Genomic DNA, 14,665 nt, shown 5'->3' with positions numbered 1-14,665 from the left:
GGAGCTGGGGGAGTGCCCAGCCCTGGAGGGATCCCAAAGCCGTTGAGCTGAGATGCTGAGGCCATGGGGTAGTGGTGGGCTGGGCAGGGTGAGGGGAGGGCTGGGACTCCAGGAGCTTCAAGGGCTTTTCCAACCCAAATGATTGTCTGAAGGCCAGCCCAGGCCCTGCCTTACCCTGTACCTTGTGGTGTTGCAGGCTCCGTGTTTCGTGACGAGTTTGACCTGGCCATTCTCCAGCTGCAAGAGAACAACCGCCTGGAAATCCTGAAGCGAAAGTGGTGGGAAGGTGGGAAGTGCCCCAAAGAGGAGGATCACAGGGCCAAAGGTGAGCCAGGCTGTGCTGCAGCAGCGTGCTGAGGGGCTGGGCAGCAGGGGCAGCCTCGCCAGCAGTACAAGGATGAACGTCCATCTGTACGTGAGCACTGCCAGATTTTCTGCCTGGTTTTAACTTTTTCTCCTTCTCCTGACCTGAGAATCCTTCCTTCACAATTCAAGGAGAAAGCCCAAACCAGCTCTGCTGTGCCTCACGCTGTGTGTTTTTGCCTGGGGCAGAGATAGCGGGAACAACCGAATGACAAATATTGGAGGCATATGGAGGGTAAATTAGCTTCTAATGAATGTCTGGGAAAATGGATGGCTAAAGGGATCAGACCAAAATCCTGGGTTCCTTTGAGGGAGATGGATCTCCACCACAGGCCCGCTGGTTAATGGCTCCAAGTGAAAGTGCCTTTTAAATAGCCATGGGAAGGGACGCAGGGACTTTATTAATACATCTGTAAACTGAGGAGCAAACTCTTTTGGGTAATGCTATGCAAATTGCCAGAAAAGCTACCACATTAGGCTGACGTCCCAGCGTGACAGCAGTTGCCAGTTTAAGGCAGTTGCTGCGTTTTGGCAGTCACCCTGTCCTCGGGAAGCATTCTCAGGGAGGCCAGCAGATCCCCCAGCTGAAAGGACAGCCTTCTGACCTTTCTGAGCACAGAGACAGAGCCAAACTGGGTCCGTGGTGGCTCTTTTGTTTTCTTGCCATTGCAGCAGGTGTAGGTGTGTGTGGTTGTGTAGTGGATGAGTTAGGCTGGATAAGTAATTAACGGAATCGCTTTTGAAGGTGGGCAGGTACATGGGAGTCTTTTCCTCCATGGACTGTGCAAAAAGCAGCTCTGAAGCACAATCTAGTCTGTGGGCTGCTTGGAGATGGCTTTGGAAGGGGATGATTGGGAAGCAGGCTCTTGGGCTGCTTCTGGCACTACCTACTGTGCTCTGTGACCATGCACAAGTTTTTCTGCTGTTTTGTGCCCTCTGTTGTGGTTTATTTTCTCATTTTGGGAAATGAGGAAGGTTGTGGAAGAAGGAAATACCTCTCAGGTGATCTTCAGAATGGGTGTCTGAGGTGGCCCTTAGGTGGAATGATAGAATGTAGACAGAGGTACTGGCCCTAAATTCAAATTTGAGAGATACTGAGAGTTGAGCCTTTGTCTTGAGTCTAAACTATCATTATGGGCTGTTTTCTGCCCTACAGTTGCTTAGTGGAAACATCTCAGCAAAGGGCTGATTTAGAGTCACTAGATTGCTCTGGAGGCTGTGCCAAAAGAATGATGGAGGAGGAGGGAGAAATGTGACCCAAGCTTTAGAACAAAACAGATCAGCGATTTACAAGGATTTTGGTGAGACTTTATGTCTAAAAGCCACACAGAGATTAAGTCAGTAAATCATTGATTCTAATACTTTGATTTAATGCTACAGCAGGGAGAGGAAGATTTTTATAGATGTTCTTGTTGGGTAAGGGCCTCATAGTGTCACCTCAGTGCAAAGCACCACACGCTGTTTAGTGATCAATCCGATCAGGGGCTCAGTCCAGTGAAGCCGTGTCGGGTCCTGGTCTTGTTTGGAACCTCTCCTTCCTCTACTGCAAGGCAAGCAGCTGTAATCATTTCTCTCCCACACTTTGTAATGCAATCAAAGGAGCTTTTCTTGATGCCAGCTTCCTTTAAAGCCCTTTCTTGTCGTCTTCATCTCTACTTTAATGACACTGCTCATCTCCCTTTGCGAAGTTCAAAGCAACGGGAGCTGGGTGAATAATTTGCAGGGATTAATGTGCCCGATTGATCTCTCATTTTTTTTCCTTTGGTTTTCAGTTTGTCCACAAATTGCTTTGTGCTTCCCTCCAATGTACTTGCTGTTTATCTGCAAAATCATCACTTCTGAGAAGGCGTTTTCGATCGTGCAGTTATTGCAAGTCATTGAGCCTGCCATCTGAGTCATGCGCTTGGCTATTAATAGGACAGTGCTGGCGACGTGGTTTTGGTCCCCGGCTGGGTATATGCCACGCCAACTAAACGGCAAAGGGTTGAGATTTCTCTCCAGCTTTGCAATTTCTCTCATGTCCACCTCTCTTCTGCTTTATTTTAGGCCTGGGAATGGAGAACATCGGTGGGATCTTCGTGGTTCTCATCTGTGGCTTAATCGTAGCAATTTTTATGGCAATGCTGGAATTTTTGTGGAGCCTGCGGCACTCTGAACAGTCAGAGGTAGGACCCCAAAGTGTCCTGAGGAGACACTGTGTTTATTGATGTCTGTGAGGTGCTCAACAGTGCAGTGCTCAGGAGCAAGTAATGCAGCCAGGCTGAGATGAGCATCCCTAGTTATGAGACTTCAAACATTGGGCTGGGTCTGAAACACATGAGCTTCTCGCGCTTCTAAAATCGGGGCTGTAGGGATGTTCCAAGGGCTTTTGAAGGCATCAAGGATGTGTACAATGTCCAGGTACCTTTCCTGGAGAGGGGGGTCACCTGAGGATTTCGACCTGCAGTAGGTCTGGGTGACGTTCTGGTGATCCAGAACACAGGAGGGTGTCTGACAAGAGGTGGAACCTGTTGGGCTGCATGAAGTGTTGGTGTGGAAAGCCAGCGGGCAGATCAAGGACCGAGTCAGGCTCTGTTGCCGGAGCAGAGGCAGCACTGCTGGGCCCTCAGCTGACGTAGGTGAGCAGTGTTTCTGCTCTCTGCCTTCCAGGTGTCGGTGTGCCAAGAAATGGTGACGGAGCTGCGCAACATCATTCTCTGCAAGGACAGTTTCCACCCCCGTCGAAGGCGAGGGGGGATGATACGGACTCGCCCCGTTATCCCGGAGGAGCGCCGGGCTCGCAGCACAACCACGCTCAGCAACGGGAAGCTGTGCAGCGGGGGCGAGCCAGATCCCCTGGCACAAAGACTGGCACAAGAAGCCGCCCTGGTCGCCCGAGGGTGCACGCACATCCGCGTGTGCCCCGAGTGCCGCCGGTTTCAGGGCCTGCGGGCACGGCCGGCCGCGGGCTCGCCGGCGCGCAGCGAGGAGAGCCTGGAGTGGGAGAAGACCACCAACAGCAGCGAGCCCGAGTAACGCTGGGCCAGGGGAGGCGGCGGGGGGGGGAGCCCGGAGGGTCCTGTTCCATTTTACAGAACACGGACTTGTACAATGTCAACTCGTTTTTAAATTCCAAGCAGTTTCCCAGCTTGTGCAGAGCAAGGCAGGCGCTCGGGCTGCCGCGGGGACGGCTGCGGGGGCCGGAGCACAGGGCGCTGGGAGCCGGTCCCTCGGGCTGCGCCATCTCCGGAGGTTTCTTTCCATGCCACCGTGCGAAGGAGGGACGTGGGGGCAACTGCTGTAGCAGATATTGCCCACCCAGGGGCGAGAGCAGTCCTTGGAACTTCCCCAGCCCAGGGCAGGGAAGGACGCCGGCGCCGTCTCCCCACCGCGTAGACTGACCAGGGGATGTTCTCGGAGGGCGGGGGGAGGGTGTTTTTATTTGATGTGGATAAGGGATGGGAAGGGAGGAGTCATTATTTCGTTTTGGTTTATTTTGGGTATGTCAAGACCTAGTCTCCAAGGCACCAGGTTTCAGGTGCCGAACTCTTCTTCCTTTTCAGAGCATGGCAGGTGGACTGAGAGAGGAAGAGAAGGATGAGATCTGGGACATGTTCCCTGTGACAAATAGCATTTGCTGAAAGACCATTTGAGGAGTTGTTGAAATACATATATATATATATAAATATATATATATATACATAGATATATATATATTCAAATGCCAAAAAACCAACCAACAAACACAGTGAACTCAAAGAGGCCTTGAAACGCCTGGAATTTCAGGGGTTCTGTGTCTTTCGTTTAGTTCTGGGGTTATCTTTTGCTTTTTTCCGTTCTGTTTTGGGGGTGTGGGTGGAGGAGCCTTTTGAGGAAGGTGAGGTGGGAGCAGGTGAGAGTGGGGGCATTGCTGGGGAAGGCCCTTTCTTGCCAGTGGGGAGGGAGGTGGCATTTGCTGCCCACTGTCACTCCCCAAAGCCTCCACGGCCCGTGCTCTGGGTGACTCTGAGCTCTGCCCCTGGTCCATGACCCACGGAGCACCCGCAGCTTCGAGGGCGACTTCCAGCCCACGTCTAGCAGCAACAGTGCCACACAATGTTTGAGAAAACCCTTAGCCCTGGATCTGATGTAAGGAAAATATTTACTTCCCTAGCAACAGCAGCAGCTCACCCTCTGCCTGGTACAGACGTGGGTTTTACATTGATGAGTTTAATATTCTGATTGAAAAACAAATTCTATGCAATTTCTGATTGTAAAAGGAAAGAGATGACAATGGAGAGGGGCAGGGGAGATAAAGCCTTGAGTGAAGGTACATCCTGTTCTTGAATTGTTTTCTTTTCTTTTTGTCTTGAATGTACTGAAATAAAAGATGTCCTTGTATAACCATGCTTTTTTTTTTCCCCCCTCTTTCCTTCCCTATGCACACTCACAAAAGTCAGGAGACAGTTCAAGGCGTGTCTGCTCAGGGAGAAACCCAGCAAGTCCCCAAGCTGAAAGGGAAGAGATGCTTTGGCTCTTGCAGGTGTCTGCTGCCCGAGTGTGTCCACATCCATGGTGTGTAGCTGAATGGCAACAGGAGAAAGGAATAAAAACAAAAAGCCAGAATAAAAGAAAGCCCAAGCTGTGTGATGGTAAGGGGAGAAAGAACCTGTAACTAACAGCAGGGAAGTCTGTTCACAGGGGCCGTGTTTCCATGTGTCCCGTGACAGAACTGCTGGTGGGATCCCAGCTGAGCAGGGGCTGAGGGTCAGGTACAGGGGGTCAAATCCATCACGTTGTGGTGGGCAGGAGCCTGCCTCCAGCAGATGTTTCGGAGGAGTATGTGCAATGCCATGGTGATGGGCATGTTAGGGTTGTTCTTTTCTTTCCAGCAGCCTGTGAACAAAAAAGTGTCAGAGCGACAGTAAAATGTGCAAAGAGTGCTCGTGCAACAAGGAGATGATTTAGAGCTTGTTATGCAGGATGTCATAGAGGTCCTTTTTGACTAAACAGAGCAGTGAAGGTGTGAGCATGAGACGAGGTAAGGCTTTGCCAGAGCCCAGGAATCCGGTGCCATGAGGTTGAAGGGGCAGCTCCAGAGGTAAGTGAGCAAAACCTCCTTCCCTGCCCTCTGCAAGGAGCCACGCTTGGGCTTCCAAAGTACTGACAGCAACACCAGAGAACATCTGAGTGTGGCTGTGTTGTGTTTAAAGGCCGACATGTTTTTACGAGCAGCAGAATATATTCATCAAAAAGAAGCTGCTTCTTAAAATTTATTTACAGATTAGCAAAAGAAAAGGCTTCATGAATCATTTATCAGACTTGATGTTTTTTTCACCCCTTCACTGCAGTGAATAAAGAGGGATCTTGACAGAGCCAGACATTATTCCTCTGCTTCTCCAAAGATCTTGCAGTCATCTGCTCAGACAGAGGATGTCAGGAAAAAAATTATGATAAACCACCTGCTTTCTCCCTGCCTTTGTTTTTTATCTCTGCTGTTAGCTTGCTCCAGCCATGTGGTATTTTGTATCTCTGGGTATGTGTTTTAAGGAGATTTTTTTCATGTCCCTCTTGTTCTCTTCCCTCTTTTTTTAATTCATTTTTTTTTTAATGTCCAGAGGGCTTGTACTCAGAGCAGCACCAGACCTCAAGAGTGGATGGATGCCTTTTCTAGTGTCTCTGTAGGTCCCATGTTTTCTGCTCCCTGGTAAATACCTACAGGTTTTACACCGAAGGGCCCCCCCAGCAGACAGCACTGTGTGCCTGGCTTTGTGCCTGCATACATTTGTGTGCCCGGGTGGGTTTAACTCTCATGTGTTCTCTCTATCCACAGCTTTTGCTCTCCTCTTTGAAACTATTGTAGAGGCTCTTTTGCTCAGCCAGTCTCAATGCTAATGCAGTTCAAGATCTGCTTTGCCGTCCAAAAGGCACTTTCCCAGTATTGCCATCTCCTGATAAAACTTGAGTAATTCTAGTAAGATATCTCTGCAAATTCCACTGGGAGACAAAGATTAGATCAATTAAAATTTAATACTTTGCTTTATGCCCTCTAACTCTTTTGTTTGCTCCTCCTGTTCCCCTCTCTGTTCAGGGAGCCCAGTAGCAGGGCTGGGGGCTCGCATGGCTCCCTGCAGCGAGAGCCAATTCTCCAACCCCAGCAGTCTGGGAGGTTCCTAACTAAAAGGCCTGGGATCTCTCTTCATGCACTGAAACCCATGTTTGTCTTGTTATTCCAGGCAGTTCCATTTTCACCTAATGATAAAAAGCTGTTTTCTCTCTGGAGGTTGCATGGGTGAAGGTGTTAACAAGGCTTGGACTGGCCCGGGGGCATTTACTGAACTGAGTGGCATAAGTGAAATATAAAAGGGTTGCTCTGTGAGCCATGAGAGCCCACAGGACTTTGGGAAGAAAGACAGCTATAAATTATAAAATACAGACTGAACCTTTTGGACCTTGGTGATCCTGAGGCAGGGATTCTTTTAACCATTTCAGATCCACAGAAATCTTCCCTGCCAAGTCAGCTTTTGTCCTCGAACCCTAAAGTGCCTCACCAGGTAAGCGACCCAAATGGTGGAGGAGGAGGCAAAGGGAATAGCTGTTGTTTTGCTTTGCCTTCTTTTAAATTTTTCTGCAGGGTTCCTTAGTTACAGAAAGGGTCTGAAAGGAGTGGGAGTCCCAGCAGTCATATGTAAGCTGATGGGGAAAGCTTCAGTGCTGGTAGCTGCAGCTGTGGGCACAGGGCGACTGGGGTGGATGCAGGGATGAGGGAAACTGGTTTCGATGGTTCTTGAGTGATGACTCTGAATGTTAAAGACCTCTCCTTGGGAAAAGGAAAGGCCCTGTAGGCAAGGATTGCTCAGTGCAGACTGGATGATAACTGTTTTCTAAACTCATGGAAGAGCAAAGGGGCCGAGATGGGCTGCTTTGGTGTTAGATTTGGGGCGAAGCTGTGAGGAGCTGGCTATGAAAAGGCTGCCATGAGCAAAGTCCTCTCTTTTGTCTCATCTGTCTCTGCGAGATATGTGCTTCTCTCTTCTACCTCACTTGTGTAGCTAATAAAAGTGGTGAAATTTCTCATAGTGACATTGACTAGAGATAAAAAATAGCAGTGCCCATCAGGAGGAGAGCCTGCCACTGCTCCAAAGCAAGGGACAGAGCCCCAGTAACCTAGAGGAGTAAGGCCAGAATCAGGCTAGTGATTCTCAGACTGCCATCAGACATGGTAAAAAGTACGTCTGGCTCACACTTGACACTTGCAAGTGTGCTGAGTTGTGTCCCTCCTTGCTGAGGGGACAGCACATCTGACTGAAATGAGGAGCTGCAACCTGAACAGAGCTAGCAGAGCAACGGCTCAGCGTGCCGAGACACCTGCTGAACAGAGGATAAAGCACCCACAGTTCCAGAAACCCCATTAGAGTTTGATGGCCACTAACTGATTGAAAATACAGAGCTGAACTCTTTCTGGGTACAAAGTAGCACTGATGAATTCAGTATAAATAGGCTCCTCTGGAACTTGATACCACACTGAGAAAATCAGCCCTGTATCACCTGGATCAGACAATGGGCAGGTTTATCCATCCTTCAGGGAGGGGTGTTTTTTTCCCTCCAAGGGGGAAATGTGTCATACTGTAGGTAATAGTCTGATTTGTAGCACTTCATCCAGAAAACATTCCAAGTCCAGATGAGGATCACCTGCCTCACCCGCAGTATGCAGCTGTCTGGTGAGGGTGTGCGGCACAAAGGGCCACACAACTGCAGCTTTCCAAAAGCTCAGTCGAGGCCAGAGCAGTAAGAAAATGAAGGAAGCTAGCTTAATTAACAAAGGCTTTCTCTTCTGCTGTCTTTAGGTCTGCAGTTATCAGTGTAGCTGGCAGTTCTCAAAGACTGAAATGACAGTAGTTGGCTGTAAAAAGAGATAACTGTCAGATTAGCCGGTACATATCTTCTGCCGAGGTTTTCTATATCATACTTATCTTGAAGCATCTCCATGTATCAAAGGGACTAGTTGGCCATTTGCCTTTAAAAAGCACCCTTTACAGTATTGATAAATAAGGGTCTATTACCATGGAAAGACCTAATATTTCTTGTTTCTTGATTTTAGGCTGTTTTGGAATAGTATTTTTCACGCTTCGATCGATTTGCACAGACTAATCCTTTCTGTTGGTTTTATTGTGGGGACACTGTGTTTTCAGTGTCTCGTGTTTAGCTTAGGGATGCAAGGGAGAGAAAATGTCGGTTGGAGTGCAAAGGTGGTGAGGAGGGCCATTCCTAGCAGACAAAAGTTCTTCTCACAGCCCATCAGGACTCAGGTGGAGTCACATCCTCAGCGGCTCTAAGTTAGCTGGGATCTGTGCTGGGCTGTGGCTGCTAAAAATCCAAGTTGGTGTGCAGCATGGAGAACAGAGAAGACTTACTGCTTTGTTTGGGACAAAATGTTAACTGAGGTAAGGAGGAATTCCTCTGACATTGGTGAGGAGAAGGCAATTTAGACTGGTATGAGAGAGACCCATGGTTTTTCAAACCTGTTATCTTCTGTCTATTCTCTTCCTCTATCTCTGCCTTCCAAGCATCTTTCTCTTTCCTATTCATCCCCCAAATACTCCTTCTCATGTTGCTCAGTCTCAGAAAAAAAGGTCTCAGATTGGCTTTTGCCTGACCTCCCAGGAAATGTTCATGAATGTAGTCTTCTGGCTTTTCAGGCTTAGCTCTTGCTGAGCTGAGACTTAAAGCAATTTATATCTAAGCCAAAAGCAAATGCAAATGAGAGGAAAGAACTAGAGAAGGAAAAGAAAAAAGTCTTCTTATTCCCAGGTGAGCACTAAGGTGTCTGATCTGCCTGCCTAAAACTGATTGTTCTTCCACAGTCTACAGTAGATACCCCTGTGTGTTAGTGAGGATGCTCTGATTATTGCTTGCTGAATTAAACTGGGACAAGGAGGTGAACACACAGCCTCTGATTTTCTCCCCGAGCCATTGATCAGCCACAACACCTTCAGCCATCAGACAGCTGGAATGGAGGTCACAGCATGGTAGGGAGCCAGACAATTAGCAGAGGGCTACCAAGTGTTTGCACACTGGGGTCCTGTGAGCCAGATTGCTCCCTTCTGCGAGGAAAGGAGGTTTGCTGGCCATTTCAAATGGCCCTGGCACGCTGCTGGCCGTGTGACTGGCTCAAATGGATGGGGATTTCTTTTTGCAGCTAGACCTTGAATGTAAAAACCCAGAGTTTTGTGAGGGAGTGTCATCATGGGGGAAGTCTGCTGGCTGGGAATGCTGTTATCGAGGGCACTCTGCTCCAGCTGGCCATGGTCATTCTTGTCTGGAGACCATTGTGTCCCAGCAGCTAGACCAGCAGCAGAGCTATCACTTTAACAGCCTGCTGACTTTAGGCTAAGCCCTGGGTCCCTTTCCTGTGTGGGTTTTCTTGACAGTGAGATAGGGATGAAGTCCTGCCAAGCAGAGGAAGGATGGCGCAGGGCTTGGGACCTGTGACCAGTCTCTCTTGCTGCACCAGCAGCACTCACCAGGGCTTTGAGAACATGCCCTTACCACCCTAGGCCTCCACTCTGCATTGTAAAATGGGCACAACTCGAGTACTTCCCAACCTCACCATGTTTTGTTTACCTTGTTAGAGAATACAAGTGGAAGAAAATCTTTGAAATGATGTGTGGCACTTGAGGGGGTCTGGAAGGGTTTCATCTGCTCCCGTTTGCAAAGGACTCTGAGAGCTCTGTATGAAAGCGAGTGGAGATTTGCCAAGTGTTTGCTAACATTAATGGTTAATTACTAGGAACACTGGCAGCCTACATACTCAGCCAGCATCGTCCTACAAGTGAGATCCAGACCTGTAATGGAGTTGTTATACACACAAGACAGGAAGAGACAGCTTCTCACTGTGTTTTGTCCTCTCCTAGCCAAAGTCCCATTTCAAAATCAGACAGCAGTGGCACTTTTCTGTCTCATCATAACAACTAGTTATGAATCCAGAGCATTTGGCAGAGGAAGGCTTAGCCATTTTCATGTCTGGACTCATTTCTGTCTGCTGGTGCCCTTTTTTGTCTGACTGAGCAGAATGGAAATCATGGTCCAAAATGCAATGTATCCCAAATGAGGCAGCACGTGGGTGCCCTGCTGTGCTGCACAGCAGGGATGGATCCAGAAGCAACTGGAGAAGGGCACTGGGCACAATCAGGGCCCAAGTTTGCCTTTCTTGAAGCTCAGGCCGGGTCAGCGAGCCCCTGGCTGTGCCACAGGCCTTTCAAACAGCAGAGGATGGGGGCTGACGTGGCAGATCACGTGAGGGTTTGCGGAGTCGAAGTGCAGCAGGTCAGCTGAAGAGGAGCAAGCCTGGTGAGCTGCATCCTGCACTCCCAAGTCAGGGAGAGAAGCTGTGCCATGACAGAGAGGGTGAGACAGCAGCCAGCCGAGTGAGTCTAGCCCCGAGTGGGTGAGATTTGATTTGCCAGACGTAATTTGATGGCTAGTACCATTGCAGCGGTACCTGAGAAAGCTGTCTTTATCTAATAGTAGCCATCCAGAAAATGAAATCAAATGAATAAAAGGCTCAAGGTCCATTTGGTCCTATGAACATGCCTAGGAATTGCCAAATTATGAAAATCCAATAGATCTTCAGACTGCACCAGCACTGATTTATTTTTCATTTCTCTGTTGAATATGCAGTCTGAATTTCTGAAGTTGAAAGCTGCATCGTGCCTCTCTTGTGGCTATTGATAACATTTTAGGATGATGACTGTGGAGTAATGCTTGCTCTAAAAGGTATCTTCAAGGTGCATTAGTCTCAGATAATTGACAGAGACCAAAGAAGTGATTTGGGGAGCGTTTATGCGGAACCAAAGATCTTAGTGAATTGTTACCTTAAATTAATGGTGTAGCGAGAAGCTGCTTGGAGTTGATCAGCTGGAGGTAGTACTAAATGAAGTCAAGCTTTAAAGTTATTAGCAAGATATCTGTGAGACAGTGCTGCTATGGATTTATATGCCAGCACTGGGAATTAAGGGGCCCAAGTGTGCAATGTGCTCTCAAGTCCACAGGATTTCCCTGGCTTCAGTGGGGGCAGAGAGGACTCAGCATCTCTCAGGATCAGGCTCTTTAGCAAGTTGTTGCACAGGTTAGACCAACATGGCTAATAGGATTCACACCTTTAACTCCCTTCTTAATCCCTGGATGCAATGAAAGGTCTTCTCTTGACACTTAGTAAATCTCCAATTTTATTTCTCATTATTAAATCATGACATTGGCCAAAAATGTTTAAATTAAGTGAAAGGAAGAGACATTTTCAAGAAAATTGAATTCTCTCTGAGGAACTGAAGAATAATCTCCAAGGATCAAGAAAGTTGCAGTGGCCAAACCCAGAAGCAAAAGGATCAAAAAAACCTACAGAAAAGAAGTAGAAAGTAGCGTGTTCCAAATCCTCTCCCTCCACCCTCCCCCTAAAACCTCAGGTGGTTTAAATATAGGGAGAAATATTCTGATAAGCAGCAAGAGTCTACTACATGCTCCGTCCTCTGCTGCTGCCATTCCATGATCTCAGTGCCCCCATGTGTGACAGTGGCCCCTCTTCCCTGGGTGCAGAGAGACCTGTCAGATGTTATCAGTGTGGGTTGGGAATTAATGGGCTTTAGGTGCCTCACTCCAGCTAGAATGAGGCCTGAATGAGGCTAGAATGGGGCTTTTTCTTGTTTTAACATAGTGAGCAATTAACTCTGATTTTTCACAGATTATGTTTGATTCCCCATCTTCAGGTTATTTTTCAAGAGTACATGCATTTGACTTCTTTTTTGTTTGCCTGAAAGATCTGCTTTGGATAAGATGGGAATGAAATTAGGGGAGCCTGTGGCTTGTACTCTGGACATTATCAGTGGTTCCCTTCTGGCCTCACTATGTACAAAGGCATGAACCTGCTCAGACCCTGGTAAGTGCTCCCTTGACAGCAGATGACATTTATTTGTGGTGCATTACAAGTGTGAGTAATGAGGGAAGGATTGTGACTGGAATGTTTTCAGATGCTGAGAATGTTTTTCTTGGTGAGGTTGATCAGGTCTGGCTCTAAAAGTATGAAAAGAACATGGATTTGGGTTGTCACCTAACATGGAAATGTTGCTGGGATGAAGTCTCTTAAGTGGCTTTCTGTGTGGTAAGAATGTTCCCCAGTATCACCAGCAGCATCCCCTGTGTGACCAGGCAGGGAGGAAGCAGGTAGAGGTGACTCCCATGGCCTGTTTAATCCTGGGGGAGATGGTAGTGGGAAAGAGGGGAGCCTGGCATGGCCAGCGATAGCAAAAGTCTCAGGCAAGCGGATACTTGTCTGCCAGGGAGGAGCAGACTGAGATCCATCAAACCTATTTCACTTGAACAATGAGACAGCCAACAGATGATAAGCACATTAGGTCAGTCCTAGCTTGGGCTGAATTCAAACAGGCCCCTGGAGGTGAAAGACTATATTGTGTTAACAATTCCCTGACTTGTCCTGTCTCCCTTGAAGCTGAAATTAATGTAGGTCAGGGGATACACCGGTCACTTTCTCACACTTGCAGCACCGTCCCAGTGGAGGTTAACAAGGACATCTGGTATATCCAGTTGATCTGTAACTATAGAAAGCAGCAACTGAAATGTATTTCAAATCAAAATGTAGCCCACTGGTGCCAGTTACCAGCTAAAATATGCTCTGTCTGCCTTCTAGCAACTAAATAGCACAGGTGAGCTGTGCAAAAACACAAGGATTGTTAGTAAAAGAGTGTGGCCTCTGAATGCAATGGAGTTCTTTATCTCACTGAAACAGATACGAGAAGTGGAGGGGGAAGGAAAACCAAGGAGAGACAAAGCTCTCTCTGGAACGTATTAAAAGAACCAAATAAGCCATTCAGAGCATGTGGATAGATGTTTTCTTTACGGAGCGTTAGCAAGGCAATGTTCATCGGTGCTGGCCCGCATAGGAACAAAATAAAACCAGTGTTGTGTCAGCAGGGTAATAAGAAAGAACACCAAAGTGGTTTTCTCTCTGTTAAAGGGAAATCAGCCTTGTGGAAGCCATGCATATATTTCAGCACTGACAGCTTGGGCTGCCAGGGCTCTTGCTGTCTGGAGGTGATAGGGTGACACACAGCAGAATTGCAAGGAGATAGTGTATGTGATTTGGACCAGGCCAAATCACCAGTGTCTTTAAGGTACATACATACCCAGTGCTTCATTTAAAAAGCGGCTGTGTGTGAACCAAGTCCCAGTAGCAAGGAGAAGTGGGGAATGGGAGACAGAGAATCTGAATTTTAGGAGTGGAGCACTTCTGATTAAGCCTAAGACAAGTTTTACCTTTACTATTGGGGCTAATGTGGCAATGTGCTGATGGCTGAAACTGTGGCAGTGGTCTGCTCGAGGCTCGCTTCACTTCTTGGGGTGGATATTTTCTGTTGAGAGATGCTTAGTCAAACTGGTTTCACTCTGTGGTCCCAGAGGAATTGCCTCCTTGGCCTAGCAGGAGTTGTCTGTCTTCCACTTCAGTCTCCTGACTGCAAACCTATGGGTGCAGGCTTAGCCTGTCTAAATTGTTGCAGGAAAGATATGGCACAGCAGGAGTTAAATCACTGTCACACCCCTGGGCTGATGCTGAGCACATTTACCTGTCCACAATGCTGCCATTGTGTTCTGCAGCCTCTGTGGAGTGTGCATACATCGGGGTGCAGAAAGAGCAGGATAAAGTTGCCCCAATGGTGTTACAGGCTGGGGAGTGCATGTGGCTGTGCGGCCATGACTAACACAGATCTACTCCAAACTTGGGGCAGGAAGGAGAGGCCCCGTTTTGGGCAGTTTCTGATTATTATGTAACCCAGGGGGTTATCAGGGGTCTGGAACATCTTTCTCATGAGGAAAGGCTGCAAGACCTGAGGCTGTTTAGCTTGGAGAAGGCTGAGAGGGAACCTCATTAATGCTGATCAATACCCAAAGGGCAGTGTCAGCGTCAGGAGGATGGGGCCACACTTTTTGTGCGGTGTCCAGTGACAGGACAAGGGGTAACGGACATAAGCTGGAATGCCGAAAGTTCCACTTGTTTGGTGCCGAGGTGAGGGAGCCCTGGCCCAGGCTGCCCTGGACACCTTCCTGTGCCCCCTGCGCGAGGGGGAGCTGCTGAAGCAGGGGCTGGGGGAGCTCTGCAGGGCTGTGTTCCTCTGAGGTCCCTCAGTGCTGTGACGGTGGTGGCCATCCGCGTATGACGTCACGCCCGGGGCTGGGTGACGTCAGAAGGCGCTGCCGGGGGGGGTGGCGCGCGGCGCCGTCTCCATAGCAACGGCGGCGGGGGGATCGCTGCACGTGACCAGGGCCGGTCACGTGA

General features: G+C 48.5%; 1 protein-coding gene across 1 annotated transcript in view; it reads left to right on the top strand.

Annotated features, from left to right (window-relative positions):
- GRIK4 (glutamate ionotropic receptor kainate type subunit 4) overlaps positions 1-3,378 on the top strand; it is a 114,577-nt gene extending 111,199 nt beyond the window's left edge. The window contains exons 17-19 of the mRNA XM_062013893.1: positions 197-325; positions 2,410-2,528; positions 3,013-3,378. Of these exons, the coding sequence (XP_061869877.1) occupies positions 197-325; positions 2,410-2,528; positions 3,013-3,378 (614 nt within the window). The remainder of the gene's footprint in view (positions 1-196; positions 326-2,409; positions 2,529-3,012) is intronic.
- The last annotated feature ends 11,287 nt before the right edge of the window (positions 3,379-14,665 follow it).

Source organism: Colius striatus, chromosome 23 (genome assembly GCF_028858725.1).
Source record: "Colius striatus isolate bColStr4 chromosome 23, bColStr4.1.hap1, whole genome shotgun sequence".
In the NCBI taxonomy this organism is placed as follows: Eukaryota; Metazoa; Chordata; class Aves; order Coliiformes; family Coliidae; genus Colius; species Colius striatus.
This window is presented reverse-complemented; position numbering and strand designations above follow the sequence as displayed.